Source organism: Aquarana catesbeiana, linkage group LG03 (assembly GCF_042186555.1).
Source record: "Aquarana catesbeiana isolate 2022-GZ linkage group LG03, ASM4218655v1, whole genome shotgun sequence".
Lineage (NCBI taxonomy): Eukaryota > Metazoa > Chordata > Amphibia > Anura > Ranidae > Aquarana > Aquarana catesbeiana.
In genome coordinates, this window is record NC_133326.1 from 672791017 (window position 1) to 672811135 (window position 20119).

General features: G+C 42.1%; 1 protein-coding gene across 1 annotated transcript in view; it reads left to right on the forward strand.

Moving 5' to 3' along the window:
• LOC141134083 (transmembrane 4 L6 family member 5-like) overlaps positions 1-20119 on the forward strand; it is a 57669-nt gene that overhangs the window by 13402 nt on the left and 24148 nt on the right. The window contains exon 2 of the mRNA XM_073623670.1: positions 12052-12117. Within this exon, the coding sequence (XP_073479771.1) occupies positions 12052-12117 (66 nt within the window). The remainder of the gene's footprint in view (positions 1-12051; positions 12118-20119) is intronic.

Sequence of the window (20119 nt, forward strand, 5' to 3'; positions counted from 1 at the left end):
GATTTAAAAACCATTGAATGGAATTTCAAAGATCAGGAAAATCTCACTCACGAGGAAAGACAAGAGCGAACAAAGTAAATTATGAAAAGAAAGTGAAAATACAGCTGTGATAGTACCACCTGTAGACAATTAGATCAAAATCCTTTCCCAATACAGGTTTAACATCTTAATGAGAGACTAAGTTTGGCAAGAGAAGCAGGGCTACTAACCAAACGTAAATATGACTATTTGAAAGTGACTGACTATCATGTACCCACATTTTATATAATACCAAAGATACGTAAATGTGCAAAAAATCCACCGTGGAGACTCATAGTGTCAGCGGTAAAGGGCCCCCTAGAGAGGATAGGCAGGTACTTGGATCTCTTGCTGAAGGACATGGTGGTCCAATTAAAATTCTATGTACAAGACACCCGTAAAAATTGATAATTTGAAAATAGAGGGAGACCAGTGGTTGGTTGGAATCGATGTGGAATCACTCTATACATCAATTCCATCACTCCAAAGACATGCTGGTAGGTTAATCGGATCCTGTCTAAATTGGCCCTAGTGTGTGTATAGATGTGAGTTAGGGACCTTAGGTTGTAAGCTCCTTGAGGGTAGGGACTGATGTGAATGTACAATGTATATGTAAAGCACTGCGTAAATTGACAGCGCTATACAAGTACTTGAAATAAGAAATAATAATAATAATTCCACACCACTGTGGATTACAAGCGGTTCGATTTTTTTTTTTGGACTGCCATTGTCAGGGTATGGGGTTCACAAAATGAGCTACTGTTGGAACTTCTGGAGTTTGCTTTGCATTTTTTTTTTTAATTCTCCAGCAAATACTACCAGCAAATTAGAGGAACATTCATGGGTGCACTGTGGGCTCCAGCCTACGTGTGCCTTCATTTTGGATTATGGGAGGAATTTGATGTTTACACTTCACCATGTTCACACCTGGTTAAGGTACATTGATGATGTGCCCCTACAGTGGAAAGGCGATATAGATACACTACATTCTTTTATAGAACATTTAAATCAAAATGAAAAACGAAGACAGCTTTGAATGTGGGTGGGAGAGCACATGAGAGGAATTAAAGAAAAGAACCCCGAAAAGCCCTTAGCTAAACATGGTCAAATGATACATGGGGCAAGTTGGACGGTATGAAAATTAAAGGTATCTTTGCACTTAAACTATCACCCAGGAGGGGAGACTTCAATAGGGTTCTGCTAAGAAAAGAGAAATGGTGGATATATAAACTTAAGTCACTTGTCCCCTGTGGCTTGAACAACGAGATGAATCTCCAGGTGTTCCTTGAGGATTAGATAATATATGGCACAGTATTATCTCTCCCGGTCTATTTATATACCCTAGCCTTAGATAGGTAAAGATGATTTTGATCATTGGAATTTTTAATATGTATTAAACTAAAATCCTTCAGCAACGTCTTGGTATATAGAAAGCTGTTACCTCCGATTCTAAATAACCCATAAGGGACTAAGGAGATTCATAGTGTTTCTCCGGGACACAATGTATGGGGACTTTGTGCATATGCTTTTCATGTGGGAATTGCAGTGTAACTTTAGGAGAACAGCAATGGACGTCTCTACCATTTGAATCTCATGATATAAGGAAGCAGTGGCTAGATGTACATCATCCTGGTGAAGCTACGCTTGTATGTAAGTGAAACGCGTTGACATCACAGATACGTCACGTGACGTCTCAGATCCATGACTCCTTGGCTCTCAAATAGATGGCGGGAACATAACGGAACTGCAGTGACAGCTCCCGAGACAGGTCACAGTGACTGGAGGGCTGGCTTGACAGAATTTGGAGCTGGAGCAGGAGACCAGCGAATATTACTGGCTGTGTAAACTAACAAAGCTGTGCTAAATACAAAAATGTTTAGGTGAAAAATGCAATATAATAAAGTCCATGTGAAAAGGTGAAAGATATTAAAGAAAGCTTCTTTAAAAGTTCCTTTAAAACACCTCAAGTGATGAAAGCTTCTTTTGTAAATACCACCACTTCTGATAATAAGTGCGCTTATAAGATCCCATTGACCTTCTATCTCTAGAAAGGTCAAACGAGCAATGGTCATAACCATTGGTGAGATGTTGTATGCCCCTCTATGGAACTTTGACTTCCTCCCCTTATCTCAAAACCAGCCACACCAATGGACCCATGCATATAGGGAAAAAGATGCTCCAATAGTGTAAAATCATTTAATAGTTTATTAAAACAATTTAAAAGTTGCCGTTTGCCATAGATGAAGTCTTCCAGGAAATATTACCGGCTGACAGCTGAATTCTATGTAGCAGCCACTGAAGGATCAGGAATCTTCCATACTGGTGTGGTAACACCTGCTTGCAGCATGTGGACTGGCAATTAACTTTAACTAGTGAGCCATATAGCCCGATCCCTATATGGACTGTATTATCTGGGTTGAACCAGGGAGACTTGGGGAGGCTATTGTATCCTGCTGCAGGATATTGCTGATGCCTGTGGTTGGTAGATGTATGGATGCATGCAGGGTCTGGACTTTGATTGCAACAAACAAATCACCTTCCAATTATCCTAACCTACATTCCGTTCACAATATTGGAGTTATCTGAATTAGAGTTCATCACGCTCTCCAAAGGCATGTTAGTGGTTATACCGCACATAGCAATTGAACCATTTGCAACTGCAAACTGTAATAACATCAATACAACAGAAACAAACATGAGGACTGGGGGTTGGGACTTTGAATGAAGCAGGCAGGTGTAAAACATTTAAGTTTATTGGAAATCAGTGAAAAATTGCATGAGGGTAATCATGAGTACACCAAGAACACCAATATATTTCATTCAGTGGATGAACATACAGCAATGACAATTGACCACTAATAATACAAATCACATGTTACAAGTGATCATTAAATAGGTAAAACATATAGATGGCATAAAAACATGGCATATAATAGCTCTATGCATTTGTGGATTCATCCACTCTTCAGGAGCATGCACGTCAAAAACTGAATGCTGTAACAAGAATAGTAACAAGAATATCTGTAAGGTCTGACCCTGTCATGGAAAGGAGATTAAAATAAGGTAATTAGAGGTAATCTTGCCTAGGATAAACCCCCCAAAACCTCTCTCAAAAGTACTGACATTGTCTGTATCTATGCAGTAGCAATGTGCCAACATGAGTCAGAAAACCCCTATCAATACAACAGATTGATCCCTGTACTTTCCGCAGTGTGTTGCCTAGCTCTGTGATAACAACAATATGGAGATCATGATCCCTGAGCTAATATAGATTTTACTATCAATAACGCTCCCAAGGAAACGGCATGATCCATATCACCAAATTGGTGAAGTAGCTATAGGGCTCTGGGGCTTCTATGTGTCATAGGTTCCAGCTTTATTAAATTCTGATTATCTACAGGTACATCTCAAAAAATCTGAATATCATTAAAAAGTTAATTTATTTCAGTAATTCAATTCAAAAAGTGAAACTCATATGTTATATAGATTTATTACACACAGCATGATATATTTCAAGCATTTCTTTTTTTTTAATTTTGCTGATTATGGCTTACAGCTAGTGAAAACCCAAAATGTATTATCTCAGAAAATTGGAATATTATGAAAAAGGTCAATAATGTAGTCATGGTGTCACACTCCAATCAGCTAACTCAAAACACCTGTAAAGGTTTCCTGAGCCTTTAAATGGTCTCTCAGTCTGGTTCAGCAGGTTACACAATCATGGGGAAGACTGTTGACTTGACAGTTGTCCAGAAAACAGTCATTGACACCCTCCACAAGGAGGGTAAGTCACAAAAGGTCATTGCTAAAGAAGCTGGTTGTCCACAGAGTGCGGCATCCAAGAATATTAATGGAAGTTGAGTGGAAGGAAAAAGTGTGGTAGAAAAAGGTGCACAAGCAACAGGCATAACCACAGCCTTGAGGGGAGATTCACAAGGGGTGAACTACAGCTGGTGTCAGTGCTTCAAGAGCCACCACACACAGACTTATCCAAGACATGGGCTACAACTGTCGCATTCCTTGTGTCAAGCCACTCCTGAACTAGAGACAACATCAGAAGCATCTTAACTGGGCTAAGGAGAAAAAGGACTGTACTGTTGCTCAGTGGTCCAAAGTCCTCTTTTCAGATGAAAGTAAATTTTGCATTTCATTTGGAAATCAAGGTCCCTGAGTCTGGAGGAAGAGTGGAGAGGCACAGAATCCAAGTTGCATGAGGTCCAGTGTGAAGTTTCCACAGTCGGTGATGATTTGGGGAGCCATGTCATCTGCTGGTGTTAGTCCACTGTGTATTATCAAGTCCAAAGTCAGCGCAGCCCTCTACCAGGAAATTCTAGAGCACTCCATGCTTCCCTCTGCTGACAAGCTTTATGGAGATGGTGGTTTCATTTCCCAGCAGGACTTGGCACCTGCCCACACTGCCAAATATACCAATATTTGGTTTAATGATCATGGTGTCACTGTGCTTGATCAGCCAGCAAACTCGCCTGACCTAAACTTCATAGAGAATCTGTGGGGTATTGTCAAGAGGAAGATGAGACACCATACCCAACAATGCAGACTAGCTGAAGGCCGCTATGAAAGCAACCTGGGCTTCCATAACACCTCAGCAGTGCCACAGGCTGATCAACTCCATGCCATGCCCAGGGGCGTAACTACCACCACAGCGACCCATGCGGGCGCTATGGGGCCCACAGCCGAGTGGGGCCCAGTGAGGATAAGAGCACTGCCGGCACAGTCTCCCAGCCAGGGGAAGAGAGAGGAAAGGAAGAGGCGAGCTGTCCGCATCAGCAGAGAGCTGAATTGCCTGATGTAAGAGCTTTCATTAGAACTTCCAGTGTTCCCGGGGCTCACGTCACATAGCTCCACCTCTTGGCCCGGTGCCTTTGATAGACAGAACGCCGATCCAATGCGGGACATGTGACGTTATCAAAGGCGTTGGGCCATGAGGTGGGGCTATGTGACGATGAGCCCCGGGAAGACAGGAAATTCAAATGAAAGCTATTACAGCGGGCAATCCCGCTCTCTGCTGATCCGGGTGGCTTGCCTCTTCCTCTGCATAGGTGGGGCTGTATGGGGCACAGGCAGACCAGGCTGTATTGGGCACAGGTCACGCTGTATTGGGCACAGGTCACGCTGTATTGGGCACAGGTCACGCTGCATTGGGCACAGGTCACGCTGTATTGGGCACAGGTCACGCTGTATTGGGCACAGGTCACGCTGCATTGGGCACAGGTCACGCTGCATTGGGCACAGGTCACGCTGTATGTGGCACAGGTCACACTGCATTGACACTAGGGCAGCTGTGGGGGGGGGGGCTGTTTGCAGGGGGGCCCTATACAACATTTTGCTATGGGGCCCTGCTATTTCTAGTTACGCCCCTGGCCACGCCGCATTGATGCAGTAATTCATGCAAAAGGAGGCCAAAGTATTAAATGCATACTATACTGTACATGGACATACTTTTCAGTAAGCCAACATTTCTGTATTAAAAATCCTTTTTTTATTGGTCTTATGTAATATTCTAATTTTCTGAGATACTGAGTTTTGGGTTTTCCCTAGCTTTAAGCCATAATCATCAAAATTAAAAGAAAGAAATGTTTGAAATATCCACTATGTGTGTACTAAATCTATATAATACATGAGTTTCACTTTTTAAATTGAATTACTGAAATCAATCAACTTTTTGATGATATTCAAATTTTTTGAGATGCACCTGTATATGTGGCCATTGTCTGCACTGGAAAGGTATGACACATATACTATCAGACGTTCAGTGACATTGTTTTTAATCACCTGGTTGTGGTATTGCGGTGTGACAGCACTGCATATGTTAAGGCCTTCTTTTCCATTGCTTAACTGCTTTTTCACCCTACCTGTGGGTTTTACTTTTAGGATTAGGGAGGTTTTTTTTTGTGTATGGATAGTTGTGACAGCCAAGGAACTATAGTAATTCAGAAAAGAAGGTAACTATTCATATTTCTTCTGTTCAGGTTCCCTTTACTTTGACACAAATATTCATGAAAAGGAATTACCTCTCTGCTGTCATCCTACATATTATATAATTCCATCAGGAGATATGGTATCAGTACCTATATCTCGGAGAATCTCATTCTCTATCTTGCAGAGAGTCGGTCCAAACTCCGTGACTGCTATCTACAAGGCTGGTCTCATCTTGTGATAAGGGTGGTCAGGGACATGAAAGGGACAAGGCCATCCTGTCTGCACCAACACACTGACTTCTCCATCAGTGCTCACCACCTCTCACCGTGTGCACGGGCAAGTGTGTCGAATGCATTAGCTGCACCCTCATCCCCCTCTCCATCATCTGCATCACATGTGACGCCATTCGGGATGGAGCACAGAGCCATCTAAGGAGCCTGGGACTAAGCTGACATCAGAAGTCACCATGTGTTTGGGAAATTTATGGAGGGGGTATTAATGTAAGATGGATCCCTTCAGTTTATTAATGCAAAATACTATTTAAAATGGAAAAAAATTAAATTATCATTCCGATATACGGTGCCCTGAAAAAGTATTCCTACCCCTTGAAATATTCCACATTTTGTCATGTTACAACAAAAAAACGTAAATGTAATTTATTGGGATTTTATGTGATAGACCAACACAAAGTGGTACATAATTGTGGAGTGGAAGGAAAATGATAGTGAGTTCCAAATTTTTCACAAATAAATATGTGAAAAGTGTGACATGCATTTGTATTCAGCCCCCTAAATCAATACTTTGTAGAACCACCTTTTGCTGCAATTACAGCTGCAAGTCTTTTTGGGGATGTCACTACCAGCTTTACACATCTAGAGTGACATTTTTGCCCATTCTTTTTAGCAAAATAGCTCAAGCTCTGTCAGATTGGATGGAGAGTGTCTGTTAACAACAATTTTCAAGTCTTGTTACAGATTCTCAATTGGATTTAGGTCTGGACTTTGACTGGGCCATTCTAACACATGAGTATGCTTTGATCTAAACCATTCCATTATAGCTCTGGCTGTATGTTTAGGGGTTTAGGGTCGTTGTCCTGCTGGAAAGTGGACCTCTGCTCCAGTCTCAGGTCTTTTGCAGACTCCAACAGGTTTTCTTCTAAGATTGCCCTGTATTTGGCTCCATCCATCTTCCCATCAACTCTGACCAGCTTCCCTGTCCCTGCTAAAGAAAAGCATCCTCACAACCATGTTTCACGGTGGGGATGGTGTGTTCAGGGTGATGTGCAGTGTTAGTTTTCCGCCACGCATAGCATTGTGCTTTTAGGCCAAAAAGTTACATTTTTGGTCTCATCTGACCAGAGCACCTTCTTCCACATGTTTGCTGTGTCCTCCACATGGCTTCTCGCAAACTGCAAATGGGACTTCTTATGACTTTCTTTCAAGGATGGCTTTTTTCCATAAAAGCCAGATTTGTGGAGAACACGACTAATAGTTGTCCTGTGGAGCTGTGGATCTCAGCAGCTCCTCCAGAGTTACCATGGACCTCTTGGATGCTTCCCTGATTAATGCTCTCCTTGCCAGTTTAGGTGGACGGCCATGTGTTGGTAGGTTTGCAGTTGTGCCATAATCTCTCCATTTTCGGATGATGGATTGAACAGTGCTCCGTGAGATGTTCAAAGCTTGGGTTGTTTTATTTATAACCTAACCCTGCTTTAAACTTCTCCACAACTTTATCCCTGACCTGTCTGGTGTGTTCCTTGGCCTTCATGATGCTGTTTGTTCACTAAGGTTCTCTAACAAACCTCTGAGGGCTTCACAGAACATCTGTATTTATACCGAGATTAAATGACACACAGGTGGACTCTATTTACTAATTATGTGACTTCTAAAGGCAATTGGTTCTACTGGATTTTAGTAAGGGGTATCAGAGGGGCTGAATACAAATGCACGCCACAGTCTTCAGATATTTATTTGTAAAAAAATGTTGAAAACCATTTATCACTTTCCTTCCACTTCACAATCATGTGCCACTTTGTGTTGGTCTATCACATAAAATCCCAATATCCCAATATGAGCTACCCTGCCTCCACCCCCTCCCTATCTTGCAAATTTAATATACACTCGCCGGCCACTTTATTAGGTACACCTGTTCAAATGCTTGGTAACACAAATTGCTAATCAGTCAATCACATGGCAGCAACTCAATGCATTTAGGCATCTAGACGTGGTGGAGACAAACCGAGCATCAGAATGAGGAAGAAAGAGGTTTTACAGTGCCTTGAAAAACTATTCACACTTTTCACATATTTATTTGTAAAAAAAATTGAAAACCATTTATCATTTTTCTTCCACTTCACAATTATGTACCACTTTGTGTTGGTTTATCACATAAAATCCCAATAAATTAAATTTACGTTTTTGGTTGTAACGTGACAAAATGTGGAAAATTTCAAGGGGTGTGAATACTTTTTCAAGGCACTGTATACTTATACTTCTTGATTTTGTTGCAAAGTTAACATTTTCTACCGACAAACGTTTGCTGAATCTGAAAATTGGTCAAGGAGCTGCTTAGGTAAAATTTGCTTTAAAATTCTTTTTATAAATAATGAGGTCAATGAGAGGCCATTTATTTGGAACAGGTTAACCGCTGTCCCTCTGGAGCATATTTTTTCATTTTTCACACATATGTACTATGTTAAAGTGATACTAAAGTCTCACTTATTTTTCATTAAAAATAACAAAGATGCTATACTTACCTGTTCTGTGCAGTGGTTTTGTTACAGAGCCAACCCAGATCCTCTTATTTTCTTAATTTTTAGATTCTTATCGGGTCCCTGGCTGGAGCTCCTGGCCCCTCCCTCCTGTTGAGTGCCCCCCCCAGCAAGCAGCTTGATATGGGGGCACCCGAGCCAAGCCGCAGCTCTGTGTGTCCATCCTGCCCCAACCCCTTTCTCTCCTCATTGGCTCACTGACTTTGATTGACAGCAGTGGGAGCCAATGTTGCCGTGCTGCTGTCTTAGCCAATAAGGAGGGGAGTCCCGGACAGCCGAGTCTCTCGTGCAACATCGCTGGATCGAGATGGAGCTCAGGTAAGTATTAGGGGGGCTGCTGAACACAGAAGGCTTTTTATCTTAAAGAGGAGGGCCAGTCAAAAAAAAAAAAGAAATTAAAAGTCAGCAGCTACAAATACTGCAGCTGCTGACTTTTAATTGGACACTTACCTGTCCCAGGGTCCAGCGATGCGGGGGATCGAAGCCCCGCTCTTCTTCCCCTCCGTTCAGTGGCGCCGGCATTGCAACTGTGGGCGCCGGGCTGTGGCTTCACTGCCTGGCACCCACTGCGCATGCTCGAGCAGCGGCGCGCGCCGTGATTGGCCGCTCGGTCACCTGGGACCTGTAATGGGTCCCAGATGATTGACAGGAGGGAGGGAGCAGAGCTGAGCCCTTCCTGTGCCGAGACGGAAGTGATGTCACCAGCCCAGGCACTGAAAGAGGCAGACTACGAGGGACCTCCTAGCAACAGGCATTTAGAGGTGAGTAAAAAAAAAAAAAATATCCAAATGTTTTTTTGTATTTTTTTTTAGAGTTTTTCATGTAGTTTTTTTTTTTTATGGGTGGAACTCCACTTTAATGCATAGAATGCATTAAGATAAAAAAAAAAACTTCTGACTTTACAACCACTGTAAACTCTGTATTTTGGCCCTTAGAACATTATGTATTTTCTGAAAGCAGAAACCCTGAAGAAATAAAAGATGGAGGCTGGAATTTTTTTTACAATGCACAATATTTGCACAACTGTTTATTAAATCTATATTTTCAGAAAAAATCTATGTTTCCAAAAAAAAAAATACTAAAATGAATTTTAGTGCACACAAATGCTTCTGCAGGCAAAACACAAAACTCCCGTAGAAGCAACGATTTTTAAGCCAGTGTGCATGAAACCTAACACTGCGAGAGCCTGCAAAATGGTAAAAAATTATGGTACCCAATATTTGTTGTGCAATCGTTTACATACATGTGCGTGCCCTACGTGCATGTTTATGTTCATATGTGTGTATGCAGAGGAGCTTTTACATTTTATTTTTTATTTTTTTTTTATTATACAATGTATTTTACATTTTTTTATTTTTTATTTAACTTTATTGCTATCGCTCACTGCTGTAGCCCCAGGTTCCCAGAAGAAGCAGGAGGGCCCAAGAACCCAGGAGTGGGGAGAAGTGACATCACAGCCATGATAATTTTGTTTTTGTTTTTTTTTTACTTTATCTTTTTAATCTTTTTTATTGATTTTGCAGTCACAATAAAACATGCTCATAAATGCGATAACATGTCAGTTAAAATACAAACAGGTCAAAGGAGCCTGATCATATCAGTGTCCACATATGTGGATCCATGATTTTCTTTTAACCCCTTCAGCTCAATAGAGCTTTCATAACAAGGCTATTGTAGAAAAATGGTCCAAATCCAAGATTCCAATGAAGTTTCTTAAATTGCACAGCAAAGCATATAATAACCTTGGTCTTCTGATGAACAAGAAATCGGATGGCTGCAGTCCTACAGAATCCACATAAGCTTTATTCAAATATTCATAAAAGCACTACTTAGATGAGCATACAGACAGGGGAGGAAAGGGGTTCACACGGTAAACGTGCTTTCTCAAAACCACAATGGCTTAACTACTAGACTCACTAATATACTAAATCACATGGCACCTTGATCTTCTACTGTCAGACAAGACTAGGACCTTGAATGGATACTGCAGGAAGAGATTCCTCGGGTCCCCCATGTGGAAGCAAATTGTATAATTTGCTTTGGAAAGGAGCTTCCGTAACACTTAGGATCCATGTGAAGCCCATTGCATACTTAAAAATGATCAAAAACCAACTTGAAGAGAGACATTGTGCTCTGTGCTCACCAATTAATTACCTCTCCTCCTTGATGGTGTATTTTTTTTAAAAGTTTTAAAATTTATTTCCATTTTTGCAGCCAAAATGGCACAATATCTACTTTATATTTGTTACATGTTCCCATTCACAAAGCGTAACTTAAATATAAAAAAAAATTGCAGCTTACCTTTTTATTTGCTTTTTTGCTTGCCTAAAATCATGATTTTCAGCAGCCATTCTCAACCAGAGTTCCATGGAACCTTAGGATTCATCTACAGCAGGGGTCTCCAAACTTTCTATACAATGGGCCAGTTTACTGTCCTTCAGGCTTTAGGGGAGCTGGACTGTGACCATCGGGAGTAGAAAATGTCCCAGCATCAGCTGGAGTAAACAATGCCCCATTTTTGGTGTCAGTGAGAGGAATTGTGCCCCGTCGCTTGTGTCACTGGGAGGAATTGTGTCCCATTGTTGCTGTCTTTTGTAGGAATTGTGCGCCATCATTGGTGTCATTGGGCCCCATTGTTGATGTCATTGGGCGTAACTGTGCCACATCTGGCCTCAGTTTGGAGACCAATGGTCTAGAGCAGGGATCCTCAAACTACGGCCCACCAGCTGTTGCAGAACTACACGTCCCATGAGGCATTGTGAAGCTCTGACATTCACAGACATGACTAGGGATGATGGGAATTGTAGTTCCTGAACAACTGGAGGGCCATAGTTTGAAGACCCCTGGTCTAGAGGTTGCTGGTGGTTCCTTGAACTGTGGCTATTTGTCCTCCCATCCGATTTGATGGTGCTTGAACATTTCTGGGGCCAACACCATTCTGCAAAGCCAACAGCATGGGACCCGGGATCTTTTTTAGCTATATGAAAGAGTGGTATTCTAAGGGAGAGATTCTTCCCCCTGACCAGCAATGTAAAGGACATTTTTCCCACTGATGCCTGATTCATTTTACAAGGGGTTCTCCAAGACCTGAACATTATTTTAAAGGTTCCCCTGGGATAAAATGGTTGAGGAGACCAGCAGCAGCAAAATGTCAAAATGTGCCAATAGAGGGGAATACAGTATTTTTTTAAGAAGTAAGGACGGCGGTGATTTATGATACATGGTGCCTTAGCAAACCAAAATGTCCTCCAGTTAGGGTTTATAGCGATGTTCATATACAATATTTGGTTTTAGCTGTGCTCAATCATGTTTCTCTTTTGCAGGTCCTGCTTCCAGCCATTCAAATGGCTGCAGCCGGTGGGAAAGGATGTTGTGGTAACCGTTGTGGGGTAAGAGCATGTTAAAAAAAAACAAAAAAAAAAAAAACATTTCTAAAATTACCTCTTTGTGATTGGGGATTTTTTGAAGGAGGGGTCACAAGCAGATTTCGTTAAAAAAAAAAAAAAAGATTAGTTAGTAGGTAGGGTGGCAACATTTCATTGGAAGATTACCTTATCTGCCATTATCTTTTTACAGTTGTTTTTAATTTACATATCTATGTTTACACTGATAGCAGTTCTGTGTGAGTAAGGTGAAATACACTTTCAAGGAAGAAGGACTCCTCTAAATTGAACATGGCCCAATCCTTGTGTACTGCACCTTCCATATAAACAGCATCACTCCAGTATTAGGCTTAACCAGGTACTGTAGTTAAGCTCTGCACATTCAGACCACTCTCTACAGAAGATCTGGATGTTGTGCAAAAGGGAGCTTCTACATAAGGGGAGTCCCAGAATTGCAAAGGAATTTTACTGGAAATTACACTTTCTAGATATACTGTATTACAGCAAAAATTATTATTATACATGAAATCTATCCCCCCCCCCCCCCCGCTTACTCCATCAGTCTCCTCACACATCACCAACTTACTAACAGACATATCAGCTTGGATGTCACATCACTTCCTCAAACTCAACCTATCCAAAACCAAGCTCATGATATTTCCTCCCCCACATGCCTCTACCCCTGATTTCTCTGTTGAAATAAACAGCTCAACTATCAACCCGGCCCGCCATGCCAATGTCCTAGGTGTAATCCTGGACTCTGAACTATCCTTTCAGACCCACATCCAATCGCTGTCCAAAGCTTGCCACCTCAAACACCGCAACATCTCCAAGATACGCCCCTTCCTAACCAATGACACCACAAAGCTTCTAATCCACTCCCTGGTAATCTCTAGTCTCAACTAATGTAACTCCCTCCTCATTGGCTTACCTTTAAATAGGCTATCCCCCTTCAGTCCATCATGAATGCTGCTGCCAGGCTCATCAACCTTACAAACCGCTCGGCTTCTGCTACTCCACAAGATACTAACAATAACTTACTAAACCATCCACAACTTGGCCCCCAGCTACATCACTAACCTAGTCCCAAAAGACCAACCAAATTATTCTCTTCTTTCCTCCCAAGACCTCCTGCTCTCTAGCTCCCTCGTCACCTCCTCCCATGCTCACCTCCAGGACTTCTCCCGAGCCTCACCTATCCTCTGGAATGCTCTACTCCAATCTGTCCGACTATCTCCTTCTTTTTCCACTGTCAGACGATCCCTGAAAACGAACAACTTTATATTTATTTTCTCCATCAGCTCATCCCCCACAGTTATTTCCTCTTGTATCTCTTGACCCTCCCTCTTAGATTGTAAGCTCTAACGAGCGGGGCTCTCTGATTGCTCCTGTATTAAAGTTTATTGTAGTTGTACTGTTTACCCTAAAGTTATAAAGTGCTGCGTAAACTGTCAGCGCTGTATAAATCCTGTATAATAATAATAATAATAGCTATATATTGCCAACAATTTGCACAGTGCTTTAAAAAGTAAGGAGGGTTAGGAGGGCTCCGCTTATGAGAGCTTACAATCTAAAAAAAAAGGATAAAAGGAGGGGGGGGGTGCAAGTGATCGAAAATGTAAAAACTGTGTGGGGATGAGTTGAGTAGTGAAAGCAAAAGTTCAGTTGTTAGTATGAGGTGGGTTGAGCTTCCCTATAGAGGTGGGTTTTCAGGGTTTGGATAGAGTTGGAGCTATCTGGATATACTGGGGCATGGAAAAGTCCTGGAGGTGAGCATGGAAAGTGGTCATGAGGGAACTAGCAGGAGCAGGAGGAGCAAAAAGAACATTTTGGCTGATGATTTGTGACTAGGTTGGTGGTGAATGGCTAATATTTAAAATTGTATTTGTTGGTGAATGGAAGCCAGTAGAGGGATTTGCAGAGGGGGGTGGTGGACACTGAATGTTTGTTAAGGTAGATGAGTTTGGCAGCAGCATTTATATTGGATGAATGGGGATAGACTATGTAGAGGTAGGCCAACAACGTGGGAGTTGCAGTAGTTGGGAGTCAATTAGGAGCTTGGTGTTTTTATTGGTGAAGAATATTTTCGAAATGTTGGAAGGTGAAGGCGGCAAGAGTTGGACAGAGATTGAATGTGGTTCAGGAAGGTGAGAGCAAAGTCCAGGATTATACCTAGCACCCTGGAATTAGGGGAGGGACTAAATGTTTTGTTATTGATCTGGAGAGCACACAGGGGGTGGAGGAAATATTATGAGCTCAGTTTTCGAAAGAACGAGTTTTTAGAAAGTGATGTGACATCCATAATGGTATGTTATTTGGTAAAATAGTGATCTACATGGAGACTTAAAGTGACACTAAATGTTTGATTTTTATTTTTTAAAAATAACAAACATGTCATACTTACCTCCACTGTGCAGCTTGTTTTGCACAGAGTGACCCTGAATGGCGTTTCTGGGGTCCCCCGGTGACTCTCCTAGCTCCTCCCCATCTCAGATAACCCCCTGGGAGAACCCCCCCTCTCCTGGGGGAGTTACCTTGCCGGCGCGCTCCCGAGTCCTGCATTCGGCGTCCATAGCCGATGAGTGCAGGACTCGGCCCTGCCCCCTGCTGCCCGCGTCATTGGATTTGATTGACAGCAGTGCGAGCCAATGGCTGTGCTGCTATCAATCTAGCCGAGAAGACTGGAAAAGCCCAGGCAGCGATCGAGCGCGGGACTTTCAAGGGCTCAGGTAAGTAAACCGGGGGGCTGGAAATCATCATATGTTCATCAACATGGGGACAAGGTGTTTTGGGGGGCCACCATCGCCACTAAGGGAAACCGGCAGTGAAGCTTTTCAGCTTCACGGGCAGCTCCCTACTGCGCATACGCAAAGCGCGCTGCGCTTTCTAATTGGCCTGGTGGCGGAAGGAGGAGGAGGAGGGGCAAAACTTCCGAGAGACGGCGCTACCATCCCCGGAAGTGGGGAAGAGGGACCTGTCAAAAACAGGTCCTCGTTCCACCCTCCCCCAGAAAGATCTCAAATGTGGCACTGGAGGGGGGGAGGAAGCAAATAAGGGGAAGTTCTACTTTTGGGTGGAACTCCGCTTTAAGAAAAAAATAAATGGCTAAGCCTGTTTCTTGAAATGGATTTAAAAACCATTGAATGGAATTTCAAAGATCAGGAAAATCTCACTCACGAGGAAAGACAAGAGCGAACAAAGTAAATTATGAAAAGAAAGTGAAAATACAGCTGTGATAGTACCACCTGTAGACAATTAGATCAAAATCCTTTCCCAATACAGGTTTAACATCTTAATGAGAGACTAAGTTTGGCAAGAGAAGCAGGGCTACTAACCAAACGTAAATATGACTATTTGAAAGTGACTGACTATCATGTACCCACATTTTATATAATACCAAAGATACGTAAATGTGCAAAAAATCCACCGTGGAGACTCATAGTGTCAGCGGTAAAGGGCCCCCTAGAGAGGATAGGCAGGTACTTGGATCTCTTGCTGAAGGACATGGTGGTCCAATTAAAATTCTATGTACAAGACACCCGTAAAAATTGATAATTTGAAAATAGAGGGAGACCAGTGGTTGGTTGGAATCGATGTGGAATCACTCTATACATCAATTCCATCACTCCAAAGACATGCTGGTAGGTTAATCGGATCCTGTCTAAATTGGCCCTAGTGTGTGTATAGATGTGAGTTAGGGACCTTAGGTTGTAAGCTCCTTGAGGGTAGGGACTGATGTGAATGTACAATGTATATGTAAAGCACTGCGTAAATTGACAGCGCTATACAAGTACTTGAAATAAGAAATAATAATAATAATTCCACACCACTGTGGATTACAAGCGGTTCGATTTTTTTTTTTGGACTGCCATTGTCAGGGTATGGGGTTCACAAAATGAGCTACTGTTGGAACTTCTGGAGTTTGCTTTGCATTTTTTTTTTTAATTCTCCAGCAAATACTACCAGCAAATTAGAGGAACATTCATGGGTGCACTGTGGGCTCCAGCCTACGTGTGCCTTCATTTTGGATTATGGGAGGAATTTGATGTTTACACTTCACCATGTTCACACCTGGTTAAGGTACATTGATGATGTGCCCCTACAGTGGAAAGGCGATATAGATACACTACATTCTTTTATAGAACATTTAAATCAAAATGAAAAACGAAGACAGCTTTGAATGTGGGTGGGAGAGCACATGAGAGGAATTAAAGAAAAGAACCCCGAAAAGCCCTTAGCTAAACATGGTCAAATGATACATGGGGCAAGTTGGACGGTATGAAAATTAAAGGTATCTTTGCACTTAAACTATCACCCAGGAGGGGAGACTTCAATAGGGTTCTGCTAAGAAAAGAGAAATGGTGGATATATAAACTTAAGTCACTTGTCCCCTGTGGCTTGAACAACGAGATGAATCTCCAGGTGTTCCTTGAGGATTAGATAATATATGGCACAGTATTATCTCTCCCGGTCTATTTATATACCCTAGCCTTAGATAGGTAAAGATGATTTTGATCATTGGAATTTTTAATATGTATTAAACTAAAATCCTTCAGCAACGTCTTGGTATATAGAAAGCTGTTACCTCCGATTCTAAATAACCCATAAGGGACTAAGGAGATTCATAGTGTTTCTCCGGGACACAATGTATGGGGACTTTGTGCATATGCTTTTCATGTGGGAATTGCAGTGTAACTTTAGGAGAACAGCAATGGACGTCTCTACCATTTGAATCTCATGATATAAGGAAGCAGTGGCTAGATGTACATCATCCTGGTGAAGCTACGCTTGTATGTAAGTGAAACGCGTTGACATCACAGATACGTCACGTGACGTCTCAGATCCATGACTCCTTGGCTCTCAAATAGATGGCGGGAACATAACGGAACTGCAGTGACAGCTCCCGAGACAGGTCACAGTGACTGGAGGGCTGGCTTGACAGAATTTGGAGCTGGAGCAGGAGACCAGCGAATATTACTGGCTGTGTAAACTAACAAAGCTGTGCTAAATACAAAAATGTTTAGGTGAAAAATGCAATATAATAAAGTCCATGTGAAAAGGTGAAAGATATTAAAGAAAGCTTCTTTAAAAGTTCCTTTAAAACACCTCAAGTGATGAAAGCTTCTTTTGTAAATACCACCACTTCTGATAATAAGTGCGCTTATAAGATCCCATTGACCTTCTATCTCTAGAAAGGTCAAACGAGCAATGGTCATAACCATTGGTGAGATGTTGTATGCCCCTCTATGGAACTTTGACTTCCTCCCCTTATCTCAAAACCAGCCACACCAATGGACCCATGCATATAGGGAAAAAGATGCTCCAATAGTGTAAAATCATTTAATAGTTTATTAAAACAATTTAAAAGTTGCCGTTTGCCATAGATGAAGTCTTCCAGGAAATATTACCGGCTGACAGCTGAATTCTATGTAGCAGCCACTGAAGGATCAGGAATCTTCCATACTGGTGTGGTAACACCTGCTTGCAGCATGTGGACTGGCAATTAACTTTAACTAGTGAGCCATATAGCCCGATCCCTATATGGACTGTATTATCTGGGTTGAACCAGGGAGACTTGGGGAGGCTATTGTATCCTGCTGCAGGATATTGCTGATGCCTGTGGTTGGTAGATGTATGGATGCATGCAGGGTCTGGACTTTGATTGCAACAAACAAATCACCTTCCAATTATCCTAACCTACATTCCGTTCACAATATTGGAGTTATCTGAATTAGAGTTCATCACGCTCTCCAAAGGCATGTTAGTGGTTATACCGCACATAGCAATTGAACCATTTGCAACTGCAAACTGTAATAACATCAATACAACAGAAACAAACATGAGGACTGGGGGTTGGGACTTTGAATGAAGCAGGCAGGTGTAAAACATTTAAGTTTATTGGAAATCAGTGAAAAATTGCATGAGGGTAATCATGAGTACACCAAGAACACCAATATATTTCATTCAGTGGATGAACATACAGCAATGACAATTGACCACTAATAATACAAATCACATGTTACAAGTGATCATTAAATAGGTAAAACATATAGATGGCATAAAAACATGGCATATAATAGCTCTATGCATTTGTGGATTCATCCACTCTTCAGGAGCATGCACGTCAAAAACTGAATGCTGTAACAAGAATAGTAACAAGAATATCTGTAAGGTCTGACCCTGTCATGGAAAGGAGATTAAAATAAGGTAATTAGAGGTAATCTTGCCTAGGATAAACCCCCCAAAACCTCTCTCAAAAGTACTGACATTGTCTGTATCTATGCAGTAGCAATGTGCCAACATGAGTCAGAAAACCCCTATCAATACAACAGATTGATCCCTGTACTTTCCGCAGTGTGTTGCCTAGCTCTGTGATAACAACAATATGGAGATCATGATCCCTGAGCTAATATAGATTTTACTATCAATAACGCTCCCAAGGAAACGGCATGATCCATATCACCAAATTGGTGAAGTAGCTATAGGGCTCTGGGGCTTCTATGTGTCATAGGTTCCAGCTTTATTAAATTCTGATTATCTACAGGTACATCTCAAAAAATCTGAATATCATTAAAAAGTTAATTTATTTCAGTAATTCAATTCAAAAAGTGAAACTCATATGTTATATAGATTTATTACACACAGCATGATATATTTCAAGCATTTCTTTTTTTTTAATTTTGCTGATTATGGCTTACAGCTAGTGAAAACCCAAAATGTATTATCTCAGAAAATTGGAATATTATGAAAAAGGTCAATAATGTAGTCATGGTGTCACACTCCAATCAGCTAACTCAAAACACCTGTAAAGGTTTCCTGAGCCTTTAAATGGTCTCTCAGTCTGGTTCAGCAGGTTACACAATCATGGGGAAGACTGTTGACTTGACAGTTGTCCAGAAAACAGTCATTGACACCCTCCACAAGGAGGGTAAGTCACAAAAGGTCATTGCTAAAGAAGCTGGTTGTCCACAGAGTGCGGCATCCAAGAATATTAATGGAAGTTGAGTGGAAGGAAAAAGTGTGGTAGAAAAAGGTGCACAAGCAACAGGCATAACCACAGCCTTGAGGGGAGATTCACAAGGGGTGAACTACAGCTGGTGTCAGTGCTTCAAGAGCCACCACACACAGACTTATCCAAGACATGGGCTACAACTGTCGCATTCCTTGTGTCAAGCCACTCCTGAACTAGAGACAACATCAGAAGCATCTTAACTGGGCTAAGGAGAAAAAGGACTGTACTGTTGCTCAGTGGTCCAAAGTCCTCTTTTCAGATGAAAGTAAATTTTGCATTTCATTTGGAAATCAAGGTCCCTGAGTCTGGAGGAAGAGTGGAGAGGCACAGAATCCAAGTTGCATGAGGTCCAGTGTGAAGTTTCCACAGTCGGTGATGATTTGGGGAGCCATGTCATCTGCTGGTGTTAGTCCACTGTGTATTATCAAGTCCAAAGTCAGCGCAGCCCTCTACCAGGAAATTCTAGAGCACTCCATGCTTCCCTCTGCTGACAAGCTTTATGGAGATGGTGGTTTCATTTCCCAGCAGGACTTGGCACCTGCCCACACTGCCAAATATACCAATATTTGGTTTAATGATCATGGTGTCACTGTGCTTGATCAGCCAGCAAACTCGCCTGACCTAAACTTCATAGAGAATCTGTGGGGTATTGTCAAGAGGAAGATGAGACACCATACCCAACAATGCAGACTAGCTGAAGGCCGCTATGAAAGCAACCTGGGCTTCCATAACACCTCAGCAGTGCCACAGGCTGATCAACTCCATGCCATGCCCAGGGGCGTAACTACCACCACAGCGACCCATGCGGGCGCTATGGGGCCCACAGCCGAGTGGGGCCCAGTGAGGATAAGAGCACTGCCGGCACAGTCTCCCAGCCAGGGGAAGAGAGAGGAAAGGAAGAGGCGAGCTGTCCGCATCAGCAGAGAGCTGAATTGCCTGATGTAAGAGCTTTCATTAGAACTTCCAGTGTTCCCGGGGCTCACGTCACATAGCTCC